General features: G+C 44.1%; 3 protein-coding genes across 4 annotated transcripts; 1 reads left to right on the forward strand and 2 right to left on the reverse strand.

The window, feature by feature from the left end:
- Positions 1-82: 82 nt before the first annotated feature.
- Positions 83-7,736, reverse strand: acads (acyl-CoA dehydrogenase short chain). 2 transcript variants are annotated; one of them, XR_011694998.1, is made up of 11 exons: positions 7,655-7,736; positions 4,961-5,121; positions 4,411-4,560; positions 4,187-4,298; positions 3,187-3,338; positions 2,865-3,035; positions 2,635-2,772; positions 2,444-2,539; positions 2,292-2,348; positions 1,969-2,176; positions 83-1,874 (listed from the first exon to the last, which is right to left on the reverse strand). XR_011694998.1 is itself a non-coding variant. In XM_071516688.1 (10 exons), the coding sequence occupies exons 1-10, from the start codon at positions 7,680-7,682 to the stop codon at positions 2,024-2,026; spliced, it is 1,218 nt and encodes a 405-aa protein (XP_071372789.1). In that variant the 5' UTR covers positions 7,683-7,736; the 3' UTR covers positions 83-2,023. The 2 variants fall into 2 exon arrangements, 1 of the variants encoding a protein (XP_071372789.1); XM_071516688.1 differs by having other exon boundaries at positions 83-2,176.
- Positions 7,737-8,811: 1,075 nt separating this feature from the next.
- crybb1 (crystallin, beta B1) lies at positions 8,812-10,924 on the reverse strand. Its single transcript, XM_071516683.1, has 5 exons — positions 10,799-10,924; positions 10,129-10,247; positions 9,820-9,952; positions 9,527-9,669; positions 8,812-8,989 (listed from the first exon to the last, which is right to left on the reverse strand). The coding sequence occupies exons 1-5, from the start codon at positions 10,922-10,924 to the stop codon at positions 8,812-8,814; spliced, it is 699 nt and encodes a 232-aa protein (XP_071372784.1).
- A 3,616-nt stretch (positions 10,925-14,540) lies between these two features.
- cryba4 (crystallin, beta A4) lies at positions 14,541-16,174 on the forward strand. Its single transcript, XM_071516685.1, has 5 exons — positions 14,541-14,579; positions 15,031-15,149; positions 15,499-15,640; positions 15,761-15,903; positions 16,027-16,174. Exons 1-5 carry the CDS (start codon positions 14,541-14,543, stop codon positions 16,172-16,174), a joined length of 591 nt encoding a protein of 196 aa, XP_071372786.1.

The following is a 16,174-nucleotide window of genomic DNA, read 5'->3' on the forward strand; positions in this document are numbered from 1 at the left end:
CAGACATGCATCAAAACTCAACTCAAACAAAATGACAAGATAGAGACCATATATGAGCATCAAAATGTCTTACAATTAGTTGTAATACTCAAATCAGAGTCCCTTTTGTTAATGTATACTGTGGGTCAAGGGTCATAGTAAAAGCAGTAGTTAGATCTGACCACTTTTCCAGTCAGCAGTGGCTGATTGCAGGATGCACAGTATAATGAGCTTGCACGTGTTTATATGTGGGACAAAGCCAGGGCAGGGTAAACAAACGGAGCCAGAGTATGACGTCAAAATAATCAAGCCTCTAGGTTAAGGAGCCAGTTCACACACTCCCGATACGGGGGGGGGGGGGGGGAAGACGGCTGGTGTGGACCCCGTGCTAAACCGCCATGAGGACAGCGCAGGAGCACGCAAGGCCAGTCTAACAATACACACGGCCCGCACTATCAACATGATCAGCACAATCAGTAGGGTGCAACTGTAGCGTCAGGAAGCCTGGCCTAGATCTGGGCCAGCGGAGCACCCAGCACATGCATGTGAATAAACAAGAATAAGAATGTGCGCACGCTGAAATGCACTGGCAACAACACGTGCAGGAAAACAGAAGAACGCAGCTATACGCACACATAGAGCAGGTCAGCACACACTGACCTCTGCTCTAGTGGGCAAGACCGTTTCTGCACTGAGGACAGGTAAGCACGTTTTTCTTTTATGCAAGAAAAGCTGATTGAGCATGCTCTTTGTACGCAAAACCCTGCTTCACATTCATAGTTACACACACCCACTGCTCTACTGGAGCCGTTTGGAGTTCAGTGCCTTGCTCAATGGCACCGTGACAGTGTCTGTTGAGGGAGGGGGACAGCGCTGTTCAGTCACTTTTCCCAAATACGTTTTCCAAACCGGTCTGGGGATTTGAACAGGCAACCTTCCCATCACAAGCCCAAAAATTAGCTTGACATGTAAAATAGTTTAAGATCACCCTGAAGATCCATTTATGTACATATATCCACCAGAAGCACTTGTGAGGAACCGTACTGTTCAGTAAAGCTGACATTTGATTTCTGAATGCTACCCACGCAGAGGTGCAATCGTGTTTTTTATTATAATTTGCACACCATAAATTATGATAAAATATGTACAACAGTTATTGAGGCACAATAGAGGGCTGTGAATATAGCACCAAAATAAAGAAGATGCATTTCATTACACAGCCTCTTACAGTCTTTGACAAATCCACTGGAATAATCCCAAAGTGAGTGCACAAAACTAAATTATTGAAACCATAGTCAACAATAAGCAGATTTATAATGAAGTGTACGACATTCTGTATGGTCTCTGTGTACGTCCTGAACAGTGTGTGTGATAAGGATAACAATGCAGAATCTGTCTAGTGATTCATGGATATTGCTGCTGAATCTGGATCAAGAAAAACAAAGGTGCACCACTGCCCTCCAGTGGCAAGCCTCCTCTTACATCAATATTTCAATATTGCTTCGGAAGCACTGAGCTGATTAAAGAAAATCAAAAGGCGGTTGAAACATTGTTTTCTCATGCACATGTAAGAGAAAATGCAAACTTATTTTAAAGAGTAACAAAACAGATTTCAGATAAAAAATCTTCCTTGATTAACAACATCTAGGCTGAGGATCTGTTCTTGATCGTGATCTGGATCTTGATCTGGCAGAGTGCGGTGACATCTGAGGCGCCAATATCTTCTAAGGCAGTGGAGGCAAAATGAAAGAGTACTTAAACCGTGAAGTAAGATCTCTGAAATATCTCTGGAGATGATGTGGCTCGCATTGTTTTAGAGATCTTGGCTGGGTTCCCGTGGAGCGAGAGGAAACGGAGGTAATGGGCAGACACAATGGGCGCAGTCCTGAACGTTCCTGTTGATGAGGGAATAAAAGCTGGACCTTAACACCGATCCAGCGCTAAGATCACACCGACCTCATTATCTTTATGGATGAGGTTACGACTTACGGGTTAGGTTATCTGATACTAGATCTGCGATTAGGTCCGTATTGTGATGGCGTGTCTATGGTTGGTATTCCTTCAGCAGCTGGCCGGCAATGACCAGTCTCTGGATTTCGCTGGTGCCCTCGTAGATCTCGGTGATGCGAGCGTCGCGGTAGTGCCTCTCCGCCGGCATGTCCGTCACGTAACCCATTCCTCCCAGAACTTGGATCGACTTGGGGTTTCCGAAAGTGAACACGGGCAAAATAAAAAGAAAGATGTTGGAATGGTTCATTGAGTATCTTTGTTTTTCGTGATATAATGATATATATATTTAGTTGGTTTCTTACCTGATGTGAGCAGTATGTGGCGGCCTCGGATGCTGCTAGTTTAGCCATGGCTGCTTCCTGCAGGAGAGGAAGGAAGAGCGGAGGGTAAAAGGAAGCCTGTTATACTATACACAAGACACTTGAAACGTGTTTGATCAATGGAGACTGTGTACCTTAGTGAAGGGCTTCTTGGAATCTCGTAGAAGTGCGGCCTTCCAGGTAAGCAGACGCGCGCTCTCGATCGCCAGAGCCATGTCGGCCAGTTTGAACTAGAACAGCACAAACAGAAAATGTGAAATCCACTCGCGGTTACGTGACTGGGATTTTTAGAAGGCGGGTTTTAGTAGTTGGTTCTCACACGTACCTGTATGGCCTGCATCTTGCCAATGGGGGCTCCGAATGCGGTGCGTTTGTGTGCGTAGTCTGCAGCGCAGTCCAGGGCGGCCTGAGCGATACCGAGCGCCTGGCCTGCAATGCCTATACGCCCACTGTCCAGGGTTTGCTGTGTGAGCCGGACAAAGGTTATTTTGCAAGGATGCCTCAGTAAGTTCAGAGTAAACTGTGTAATATAGTGAATAAACCACTCTAAAATACCATGGCGATTTTGAATCCGGCACCGCGAGGGCCCAGCATGTTGCCGAGTGGTATCCTGCAGTCCTCCAGGATGATGTTGGCAGTGGACGAGGCTCTGATGCCCAGCTTATCTTCCTTCTTCCCCAGTGAAAGACCCGGGTGCGGCATGGGGACAAGGAATGCACTGATTCCCTACAGACACGGAAAACAAAGGCGGGGGCAGGAAAAGAGCGAAAGATGAAGGACAAAGATGAGGAAGAACAATAGTACCGCTCAATAAAACAATCCGCTGTTTTATCTCGTAGATCTGTGCATAACATAATTGAAATGTGCTGCGTCATGCCTTGTGTTTGAGTGTCTTGTCGGTGGTGGCAAAGACGACGGTGGCAGAGGCGTCCCAGCTGTTGGTGATCCAGGCTTTGGTTCCGTTCAGCACCCACTCGTCTCCCTCCTGACGTGCCACGGTGGAGGCTGCGCCCGCATCACTGCCATTACCTGGGATTAGAACGGGGGTTCGTTTTAGTTCAGAAGGCTCTTGGCGTAGGTTATATACAACCATGTGTTGGTCCCCCAGGCAGCACGCAGACATGAGTTGGTGCCAGGAGCCGAGATTTCAGACTGGAAATGAGATCATTTACCATTCAGCTATCTGAGTCTTTGAAGAATCATTTGGGGGGGGGGGACAAACAAATCCACTTGCCTCTAATGTCACTGTTTTTATTAGCTTAAATCTTTTCGGGCATTTTGCCTTTACTGGATGACTGATGGTGAAGAGAGACAGGAAAGGTCAGGGGGAGACAGAAAGACTAAAAACTAAAAGCTTCAGTAAAACTAATAAGGACAGCACTTGCAATAGATTGTGCAGTAGAAACATTAGAGCCATAGCTTAACCAGTGATTACTGTCAATCAGTCAAAATGCCACAAGCCGGCTGGGCCAATAGCTTACCTTAATAAATAGAAGACGCATACACATAAAATGAATAAAAGGACATTTGGTAATGGAACCGAGTATTGTTTTGTAATCCATCCTTTTTATTGGCTTTTCTACCTTATTAGGATATTGTATTCCAGGATTTTAAAATGATCAATAAATAAATTGACAAGAATTGGGATTGGCATCAAAACGAACAAAGCATTATTGCTGTCCATTCCTAGCTTTATTTACTGTCTTACCAGCAATCATGCCTTTATAATAATGTCTCTTCCTACTTCCTACTTCATATCCTTGAATGGCAGGTGACGTAACAATAATGTGCGTGCATGAGTGAGAGACTATGTATGTGTGTGTGTGTGTGTGTGTGTGTGTGTGTGTGTGTGTGTGTGTGTGTGTGTGTGTGTTTACCTGGCTCACTGAGTGCAAAACAGCCCACTTTCTCTCCCGTGGTAAAGGGAGTGATCCACTGTTTTTTTTGTTCTTCCGTACCAAACTTCAATATTGGTCCGATGTACAGAGACTAAAGAGCAGAATCATATAGACAAATACAGGCAAACACACACAATCAATGTCAGAATGTCGTATTCATGCGAAGTCATCTGTGGTGAGAAAGAGTCTAGCAGAGTACGCACATTGTTAACCGAGACCACCACTCCAGTGCTGGCGCAGCCTCTGCTTATTTCCTCCACAGCCAGACTGTAAGCCAGGTAGTCCATCCCGGCTCCACCGAGCTCCTCTGGCACTTCCATGGCCATCACACCCATGGCACCCAGCTCCTGAACCTGGGAAACACAAGAGCACATTAGAAACATGTGCCTATCACAGAAACTGATATTAGTTTGGTCAATGCACAAGCCAAATTTAGCCTTTATTTCAGGAGTCTTGTGAACCTCCAATTGTATTTGATATGATGATTCCCTGGTAGAAGTGGATGATGCAGTCTCATGCCATGGTGGTATCTGAGCTTTCAAGTCTATTTGAAGAAATAACTGCCACATCATATCATCATAACATTCTTCTAAATTGATTTTCCTCATAACCCATTTCCTTGGTTAATATCTTTGTATTTAACACACCAGTTGGATGGGATCAAATTTGGGTCTTTATGCAAAACTAGTTGCAAGCCAGTATTTGAGTGTCACACTATGCTGCTGCTGTGTGTGTGTGTGTGTGTGTGTGTACCTGTTTGGCAGGGTAAGAATGCTCCTTGTCTAGTTTAGCAGCAATAGGAGTTAGCTCTCTGTCTGCATAATCTCTGCAGGTCTGTCTCAGCATCTGATGCATCTCTGGTAACTCTGCTAGCTGGGTCAGACTTCGACAGCCGCTGAGACACAAGCCGAGGGCTGGTGGAGAGACAACGAAGAGAAAGTTTTAAATACCCCACAGTGAAACTGGGTACAAACTTTCCAAAGTTAATTTTATAACCCAAAAATAAACTTAAATTGTCTATTAGCCAAGTATACACAGGTACAGAGACACAAAAAAACCCACATCATCGGCATACAATATCTTTCTTCAAATTGCACACAACTGTCTGAATGCCTCTTATTCTTATATTGGACCTTATATCAGACTTCCGCTTCAACTCTGGATCGTGTCCTGGAGGACAATTAGGAGGAGTACAGAGAGCGGGTGGAGAGCTTTGTAGGTTGGTGCGACAACAACCAGCTCCAGCTCAACATCAGGAAAACCAAGGAGCTGGTGGTGGACTTCAGAAGGAGCAGGAAGCCCCCAAACCCCGTCACCATCCAGGGGGAGGAGGTGGAGATGGTGAATTCCTATTGGTTCCTAGGAGTGCAGCTCAACTACAACCTGGACTGGTCGGGCAACACTGAGGCTCTACAGGAAAAGGACACCTGCACCAGTCTGCTGTGACCATCTCCCACCAGCCCCAGCCACATAGCAGCAATATGTGGCCCAAAATGCAGAAAGATGCATAAGCAGTTTCCCCCTTGAAGACACAGGAGGAGACATAGCAGACATGGACAGTAAGAGCCTGAGTCAGGGCCCAGCAACGAACCAGAGGACCTCATGTTGACCCCACCTAACCTACAGAGGCTAGGGAAGTATTGGTTTGTGAGTATTGAATCTGCCTAGAATGGCATTACAGCTTAAGGGACCAACTGTAAATTAACAGAAATCAGCAGATGGTATTCATAACCACATTAATACTTTACTTGCCAATCAGTAAAAAAAACAAAAAACGTATACACTCTTGCACATGTGTATAACATGCATGCAGGTGCACAAACATACAGCCGCACACACACCTACACACATCGACATCCACATTCACTCCAATGTATGCACACACACACACACACACACACACACACACTGTTTTCCATAGAGGGAAAATAATATCTGTCAAGTGTTCAGAGAGAGGACAAAGATGAAACGATAAAAAAAATCCCTTTACCAACTGGAGAGATTACAGAAATCCTCTTCACTTGTTAATCATTCACTATCCATATCTATCAACAGCCAAATCTTCAATGAATGACTACAATTATTTTTTGTCATTAGACAAGAGCTTGTGGGCAAAAGATCTGCAAAGATCAAGCTGCAACCAGTGATGTAGTGGTAAATCAATTACATTTTTAGAAAAGCATTAATCCATGCTTTTTCTCTGTATAATTTATCAGTTTGACACCAGCTATTAAGACGCCTACTCTTAAGTTACATTATGAAGACTTATGCTAGCCTGAAAGGTCGGTAAAATCACATTTTATGTAAACTATGTTTGGGTTTAACCTCAATTTCATCCATGGTAAGTTAGCAGCTGCCTAGATATGGGGCCACATGCTTCTGTTAAATATCTGAAGTAAAAAAAATTAAGACAAATGGAAGGGTTGTTATAAATGTTATTGTTTAACATGCTACGTAAATAGATGTGTTGTATGTGTTTACTTTAATTACTATATGTATACTTTTTAATTTTAGTTGCATTACATGCCCGATTCTCATTTTATCCTCTTCATTCCGCTGCTGCAACACAAACAACTCGGTACAGCTTTATTTCCAAAATAAGAAACAGCAAAACCTTTTGCTGTTACATAGTCCATTTTGTTAACATTAACAGTGGAAAATAGTGACATACACTGGTAGCCAGCTTAATTTAGGTGAAAGGTCACCCCTCCATCTTCACCTCTGTCCCACTGCGAGTACACGACTGAGTGGAGACCCTAATGGAACAGCAATAGTTGTAGAATACTTATAGGAGTATTTTTTAATTCTGCTTCGTGTCATACTATTAAAACGGGTTATTAAAGCCAGTACAGATCACCAGCAATCTAGTTAACGTCCACGCTCTTCCATCAAAATACACCGCGGAGGGCAGTACAGTGTGAACCATTCTCAAACTTGTGGTTTTATTGAGTGCCACTTGGTGAATGATATTATGCCGCGTTTACCAGGGGATATTATCAATATTAACAAGTCCTAAATCATTGTCTACAAGGTATGTAATTTGCTGATAGGCAAGGCCACGACACATTGACACAGTTTTGAATGAAGTTTGGCGTACTGTTCTCGCCATACTATCTGGGCTAACCAATCTGATAGTCTTTATTTAACCGGTTAGCATTGACGTTATTATATTTTCTGTGCCACTAACTTGCATGCTAGTCAAAGCTGACGTGTGTTTTGATTTCTATTGCCAATTAAGCGATGGTAATTTAGGAGATCCTAGTCTCGCCAATATGTTTCAACTGTTACCTAGCAAGCTAAGCTAAGCTAACTAAGCTTGTGTATTATGTAGCCTATCTACACACAGCTAATATAATGCTAACACCGGGTCACCAGGGCGAGTAACGTGTTGTATAAAGTTATACATGTTAAAGGTATAAAGTTTACCCCCTTTAGTTTTGTACTAACCTTTCCTTGCTTTGAAAATTGCAGCCATCGCTGGTTCTTCACTGCTTGCTTTTGTAACCAGCTGAATATGTGAAGAGGTATGCCGTGCTGCCTTCAAGTGCTGTCGGAAACATTGATTTTTGGAGTGGAGCGCAAATTAACGATCCAACAAACTAGTGAATACCCACGTCTAAGAAAATGGGAATTTTCTATGATTCCTGAGTTGTCGAGAAGTGACGTTAAGGCGTGAATAGCATTTTTACCAATTAATGGTAAAAATAATATGTAATTATTATATGTTATCTTTGGCATTTTAAGAAAAATCATTTCCCTTTTTTTTTTTTAAAATAAACGAAACAACATGTCAATTACAAGCATATTGTGCATTTTCTCCTGTTCGTTCTGATGCCGCAGCAGAGAGTAGCTCTGAAAATCTATTTCCGAAAGCGGAAACAGGATCTTTCGAGGAACACGTGAAGGCAGCATACGGCCGCATTTAACACAACGTGACCTAAACTCAACTGTGACTGTTGTTATGTTTTTCATAGTAGGCTAAGCTATGCATTCTTTTCTTCGGGATTCACTACAAGCGGTGAGGGGTGAGAGTAACAAAAATAAATTACACAAAAATGATAGAGTGCGATGAAATTGCATGTGAATCGAAAACAACCGCTCACAACAACCAACACGATTACACAAGCCTACTCCCTTTATGGAGTTGCCTGCCTCCGCCCTAGGCAATATCATTTTATATGAAAGCGGTTAACCAAACATTAACTTATGCCTATAAAGTCCCTAACGATCAATCGCTGTAATATCCCCATATGATATAAAAATACAATAAAGTAGGCCTACACAATAAACTCACAATTGTGCACCACAGACCAATCCTAAAAAATCCCTATAAGAATGTTATTCAATTATCATAGTGATTTTTCAATAGGGTGAACAAAGTCAAATCAAGCCAGTGAGGTTCAGGTTTTTCAAAACATGTTTATTTCTTAGCACCATAAAAAGTCAGTTAGGTTTGTCCGGTACATTGCTGTCGTTCTTTTCTTTCCTTTGGGATGGAGGGATGATGGTGGAGGTTGGGAAAGGGTTGGGGGAGAAGGGAGGTTGGAGAAATAAAAAGCTGAGAGGGCTGGCTACAACTGCACCAGACGACCAGCAGATGTCATTCACTTGCTAGCAGCGGTGAAGGTGAAGCATCCTCTCTGGTGGAACTGCATGTCCCTGACGCGACGCATGGACTGGATCTGGGGCTGGAAGGCGCAGAACTCGTTGTAGTGTCTGTAGTCACCGCACTCGAACAGGTACTGGTAGCCTCTGTATCCAGGGTACTGGTAACCCACCCACCTGAGAGACACACAGGGGAGAGGACAAGGGTTATGCTGAGGAGAAACATGACATCCTCACAGGGACTTGAACTGTGTGTGTGGTAGTCAATAGTGACTTTATAGTGACGTTATTGTACTTTTTATCACCTATGGTATCACTGTAGGGATTTGACTTATTTATCTCAATGGTATTTCTAAATAGCCTAGTATGAGTAAATGTGTATCTCATTGTGAGAGTAAGGAAATTCCTAGCTAAAAATACAGTTTGGTCAACAAACAAAACACCACAGAGTCAGATTTAAGCCTTGTGATGACATATCATCCTACTTTCTATGAAGCACTACATTGTAGTGGAGCACTAGGCCTGTGGCCTCCTATAAAGTTGTCTACAACAATATTCATGGTGCAGAACCTTCATTTTTGTCAGTTGCACACGAGAAATGAGGGTAGATTTGTTCCCAGGCTTTTTCTGTTTGTCAAGCTGCCTATCAGCCCTTTCAATTTGCCATATAACTTAACATAACCTCTGTATTCATGTGCATGTGTGTGTACTCACACTCCTCCTGGCACCCTCACGCTGCCCACTCTGTCGGTGAAGCCATGCGCCCAGAGGGTGGGCACGTCATCCTCCTGGATCTCCATCTTGTTGCCCTTGAAGTCGGAGAGCTCAAACAGGCAGATCTTGTGCTCCATGCTGTCCTGCAGGGAGGAGAGGGGGGGGGGGGGGGGGGGGGCATGGGGAAAGGGGGAGAAAACAGGAAGGGTAAGGGTTAGTTTCCAAGCTGGGGTCGACTATATGTGAATAATCTGTCATATTCCTGTTTTTTTTTTTTCCATTTTCGGTCGTACCATGCGGATGGGCCTGAGGGACATGAGGCAGTCGCTGCGGTAGGAGTTGCTCCAGGTATCCCAGCGAGGATACTCTCCCTTCTCCAGGATGAACATCTCCCCACGGAAGTTAGTCTGCTCAAAGGCAACAAAGCTGGAGAGGTGGGGCCGCCAGGCACAGGGGAGGCACAGGGGGAGAGGGGGGGGGGGGGGGGAGGATGGGAGAGAAGGATTAGAGGAGAGATAATGTGATTACAACAAAGGTATTTGATTTGAGAGTTTGTCCGACAGTAGTTGGGTTCAACCAGGATTGTGTGTGTGTCCACTTACGGGCCGCACTCCACAATGATACTACGCACTCTATCCATGCCACGGTCACACACGTTCATACACTCATTCTGGATCTCCATCATCCTGCCCTGGAAGTTCTCCTGGTCGAACAGCATGATCTGCACAGAAGTGATATCAGAGGGGATGAGTTAAACCAACAGGATAATCTTCAAGGGCGGAGCAACAAGCTATCATCTATGTGTCTTAATGTATCCTTCAGTAGTTATGGAGTAAGCCGTCATCTGTCTTCTATGGATTTTCCCTTTGACTGCTCCACAAGTTCTAATATGAATCTATGGAACCAGATGAAAAAGGTTTCTTGGCTTCAGCTGCAGTACCAACTACATGAAGTGAAATTGTCCAAAAGCACAATTACTGCAATATGACCCTATGAGTTCTGTCCATTACTATGAGCTGAGCAACAGGGTTGAGTCAGTTCATGTTAAATTCACTCAATTCAAAATGTAAATTGAAATTGAATTGCCCTATAGTAAAAGACTTCCAGTTCTCAAATTTGGAAGAAAATCCACTTGTTGAATTGATATAAATGAAACTGAACTGATCCCAGCGACTTGCATGAAAATCTGCGTGTCAATAAAACAAAATATAGAGATACTGCAGAAAGGAGTGTTGGTCATGAGGAGGAGGACCTAATTTGGGTGTGACTCACTCTGAAGGATCCCATGCCAGGCTCTCCGGTCTTGCTGGTGGCCTTGCTGGTGGCAGCGGGGGCGGGGGCTCCCTTGTCCTTGGCATCAGTGCCCTGGCTGGAGGCGGACTTGGCAGTCTGAGACATGGTGAGGGGCTTCAGGAGAGTCTGGGTGAGGGACAGAGGAAGGGGGTGCAAGTTGAAGTGACAGGATTACGTCCTGGCAGTAGCACTCTCACTTCGGAGTGATAGGTAGGTCTGTTTTTTTGTGTGTATACAGGATCTATATCTAAAAGGTGTTGGGGATTTGGACTAAAGCAGACATCCCACAAGCCTACTGTTTGTATGGGATGCTCATTTTGGGCCTTTTTCCCTCCCCTGGGCGGAGGGTGGTTTTGCCTGGGCGTGGCGGGCAGGGAAGTGGGCCCTGGCTCTGGATGGATGTGTGCTGTGTCCCTGCGCTACTGATGGATGGTCTGGGTGTGTGTGTGTGTGTCTGTGTCTGTGTGTCCTTACCTGAGTTAGTACAGCTTGCAGTGGCGTGTGAGGGAGGCTGGCTCGTGCTGGTCCCTTCAACGCTGCGCCCAAGCTTTTATACTCTGGCAAAGGCCAAACGTAGAGGCTCACAGCACAATAGAAAGCCTCTCGTCATCACAGTCGGCCCGAGCCAAAGCCACCGGGTCATCGCATAGCCTAGAAACACCACTGGCCCCTCTGGCCTGCCTGTAAGCAGTTTACAATCAATGGAAAGCCCTGACAAAGGCATTTCCCCCCCATGTGTTGGTGCGGTAGGGCTGTAAGCTATAGTTGCATATAGAGAGGAGGAATGCAAAGGTCCAGAGGGCGTAAAGAGTAAATCCCTTCTCTCTCTCTCTCTGTTACCTACACGCACAATGTATTCCTCTAGCTTCTCACCTCTAATGAGAAAACAAAGACTCACTTTTTATGAGCGCTCTTTGCACGGAACTTCACCGTTTCTTGGTTCTGAAGCTATAGCAATCACAGTAAGAAGAGCAAAATCCAGCATACAGGCAATAAATATACCTGTTCAATATATTACAGTGTATCAAGCACGAAATGAGGTACACATCAGGGTCTCCAAAAAATAAATATGGTCCCATTTAATAGTGTTTTAGTTACCCTTGATCAACCAAAAGGTCTGATATACCTTTACCTACATCCTAATTGATGCAACAGGTACAAAATTGCTTGTATTGTATCTCCTGATTCCTGATTCATGTTGAGACCAGAAAGAATAGCTTTAGGTACCAAGCTTTTTTTTTATTAGTGTCCATATCTGAAGTTTGTATCCATAGCAAATGATCAACATAAATAAACACTCAATCATAATTCCTAGAATTTGGATTTGCCTAGATAAACTACAACTGGATTATGTGTGGATTATATCACCTCGGTGGCGATTATTTCCACCCCAGAAGCAGGATTAATCTGTATTTGATAAACCATTTATACCTATGTGTAGATTATGCCTGAACTAATCCTGCTGTGTAATCTGTGCCGTTCATGTTTCATTTTGTATTATCACCATGTGGAATGCAAAGGATTGCAGGTGTAAGATATGTTATTTCTGATATGATACAGTGTCACAATAAGTAAAAATCAATCAGTATATCAGTTTGGAGTAATTGCAGTAAGGGACTTGTTTGGGTCTCATGAAAACAGATTGGGATCATTCTTTTAAAAGAAACAGTGATGCACCCAGGACAGAGATGTCTGTTGTCATATATCAGTATTTGAAATGACAATTTATATCTAAAAGGTTGAAATAGGAATGGAGTGCTTATAACTTCCTTATGGATCAGAGGAAATGAAGCTGCGGTTCAGAACGTTGGAGTGGCCAGTGGCTCTGCTGTTTTGTTTACAAGTGGTGGATTATGTAAGCAGTCACTCGACTGTTCAAACACACACACACACACACACATACACACACACACACACACACAAACACACACAAACACACACAAACACAGAGTTATGGCCAACAGCAGAAGATTATATTGTTTTATACACCATTATCCCATAATTAATATGTGATATGATAATATTATTGCTGTTGTAATAATAATAATAATAATGATAATGATAATGATAGATATAACAATAACAATAACAATAACAATAACAATAATAATAACAATATAATACATACATAATAATATAATACATACATAATAATAATACATAATATAAAAAACTAATTAAAAAAAGATTATCATAGTGATAATAATAGTAATAGTAATAATAATGGCCAGAGACAAAATCAGAGGAGTTGTGGCAAATTTCTGGCAAGTTTCATGATTGATGTTATGGGGCACTGAGGTATGATAGCATATCTCATATATAACCATAGGGAGTATCAATGTATATACCAGTCTAAGGATTGCTCCATCAAATGCCTACAAGGATAACTTCCTCCATTTACGCTATGCAGTTGAGGTTGATGAACATACACTAGAAAATCATCTATCCTCAGCTAAACTATACAGTGAGTCTTTATTTAGCTCTGCACTATCTGTAGATATCTGAGGGCGTAAATACTTAAAGACAAGAGGGGACATGAAATACCTAAAGGGAGAGAAGGAATGTTTGACTGAATACAAAGATGAGAGAAACAAACGATGAACATTGCTTTCGGGAGCATCTCTTCTCTCCCTCCCTCCATCCTCTCTTATCTCCTTGGCCCTTAGTATTTTCTCAGCTGCCTGCACTGTCCTGCCTCTCTCATGCTCCTATGTGTCCATGTCCATTGCCCATGGGTGATAATGTGGTGTCTGCACTTCTGCCCCTCCATAGATTAACCATGCTTTTGTCGGGGGGGACAAAGAAAAGCCCCTCCCCGCTGCTGAGCCGGGGCTTTCAGCATGGCCCCTTGCCAGGGGAGGCTTTAAAAGGGTGGGGGCGCGTGGCTCCTCTCACTCTCACGGCAGGACAACCCAAGGGCATCAAAGCAAGGTGAGTCCCTGTCCCTCACCCAGCCAGCTAGGGCGGCACAGCCAGGGTAGCAGGCCCCATACTCACACACTCTGTCCCAAACCCCACAACACAGCAGCCATCCACAGGCTCCAGGGCCAGTGGCCATCAGTTTAACCAGTGGGTGAGATAAATTGTGGTGATGGAGAAAAACTCTGTAGCAACAGGGGGGAAAAATTGGCAGAAAATAAGATAAAGAGATTGAAGTGGAGGGGCAAAGTAGCCTAGATGAAGCCCCTGGCTTCTTTGACTCTCTTCATTTTTGTGTAGGAACTATAAATAGATGCTGATGCTTCCAGTCCAGCAATTACGCATTCAGGCTGATTCTACTATTCAGGCCTTTATACAGCCAGCGCTTTTCAACCTTCGTAAATACGCTCTGGTTCATAGGCCATTTCATGTGCTATGTAGCGGTTCATAGAGTGGTGTGTATACTGTTGTTGGGCTGTGATGAATAGTTTAGAACAGTGGGTGCTAAACTACTCTGGGACTTCAAGCACAGTGTTGCTGCAGTTTTCCATAGCTATTTTGCATGTGCTTCAATTAGCTGTCCATGGATGTGTTTGATAGCCACTGTTGTTGATGCTGGCAGAAATTAATGTTTGGCTGAACTCTCTGCACAGTGATGTGTGTGTGTGCCTGTGTACCAGTGATTTATTCCCAATACTGGGAATATGCATAAAGTATTAGAGGCCCTCTTTTCACTGTTACCTCTGCAGATGTTTTGCTCCCAACTCTTTTTTAACAGCTGTATCTTCTCCTTCCAGACAAAATGACTCACCACTGCACCAAGTTCTCCGGCCACTGGAAGGTGAGCGGTGTGGATGCGTGTTATTGTCCAGAGGGCCCCTCAGCATAGAGGTTTCCCCTGAGATACGACCAGCAGTCTCCAGTAAAATGTCCCAACCGAAAAGGCGCACAAATTATCACCAGCTCCTTTTATGTGTCTAGTCTAGACAGAGACACTGTTTCTTTCCTAGTGGAGGAGATACTGTGAACGGAATAAATCCAGACCAAATTGAGACACATCAAAATTTTCATAACACCATAGGATTGTACCGTTCCCCTCTGTATGAAGGTATTGTTTGATACCAATGGAAAAACCGATAGCTCCTTAAAAAGGTGTCGGTTAGAATGAAACACCTACTCCCACTTGGGTGCATTTCACAGGTAACATTGTTTGATGTTGTACGGCTAAGATGCCGATTCGATCTCTTACATCGGACTGAGGGTTTGTCTCTGTGTCCCCCCCCCCCCGTCAGATCATTGTCTTCGACGAGGAGTGCTTCCAGGGCCGTCGCCATGAGTTCACCTCCGAGTGCTGCAATGTGATGGAGTTCGGCTTCGAGACCGTGCGCTCCCTCAGGGTGGAGAGTGGAGCGTGAGTGCAACACAGACACACACACAGAAAGAGATGGTCGTTACATCAATTCCAAGGATTAGAACATCCAAAATTCTCACTGTCAGAACATTCACAGTCACAATAGTGTCATATGAGTTTATATATATGTAAGCACAGCAGCTAGATTCAGTGAGTTTTAGTGGGGTTCATTTGGGTTCAATAGTTGTGTGTCCATCTCAAGCAGTTTGACGTAGGCCAAGGTGACAAGATATCACCAGGTTATGATTCACCTGTTAGTAGCTGCTCAGACTTTTGGGAGAGAGAGAGAGAAAGAAAAAGAGAGGTGATGAGAAAGTACCAATTACTAACTCTGCGTCTTCTTCCCCAGCTGGGTGGGTTACGAGCACGCCTCTTACCAGGGACAGCAGTTTGTCCTGGAGAGGGGAGAGTATCCCCAGTGTGATGCTTTCGGCGGTAGCAATGCCTATCACATTGAGAGAATGACCTCCTTCAGACCTATTGCCTGTGCTGTAAGTCCAACTTGGAATTCCAATCAAATCAGTCCTATTGTTTGCATGTTGTTTTAAAACTGAGAGCCATAGACTTGTATTTGAGCTGATGTCCCCTTGTGTTTCGCTTTCGCCCTCCAGAACCACAGAGAGTGTCGTATGACTATCTATGAGCGTGAAAACTTCCTGGGCCGTAAGGGTGAGCTTAGCGACGATTATCCCTCCCTCCAGGCCATGGGTTGGTGCAACAACGAAGTTGGCTCTCTCAGGGTCCAGTCTGGAGCGTGAGTGTTTGCAAAGGACAACGGTCTTCCTCATTTTATTTCCGATTCTCCTATTTTCTGAGCATCCCTGCGATTCTCTTTTGCAATGACTTCCCTCTCTCTCTCTCTCTGATTTCACAACAGATTCGTGTGCTACCAGTACCCTGGTTATCGTGGATACCAGTATATCATGGAGTGTGATCGTCACTGTGGGGAGTACAAGCACTTCAGGGAGTTTGGCTCCCACTCCCAGACCCCTCAGATCCAGTCCATCCGCCGTATTCAGCAGTAA

The sequence above is a fragment of the Centroberyx affinis genome, unplaced genomic scaffold (genome assembly GCF_046629955.1).
Source record: "Centroberyx affinis isolate AG114_WGS23_722 - 3 ecotype Tasmania unplaced genomic scaffold, CSIRO-AGI_Caff_v1 ptg000425l_1, whole genome shotgun sequence".
In the NCBI taxonomy this organism is placed as follows: Eukaryota; Metazoa; Chordata; class Actinopteri; order Beryciformes; family Berycidae; genus Centroberyx; species Centroberyx affinis.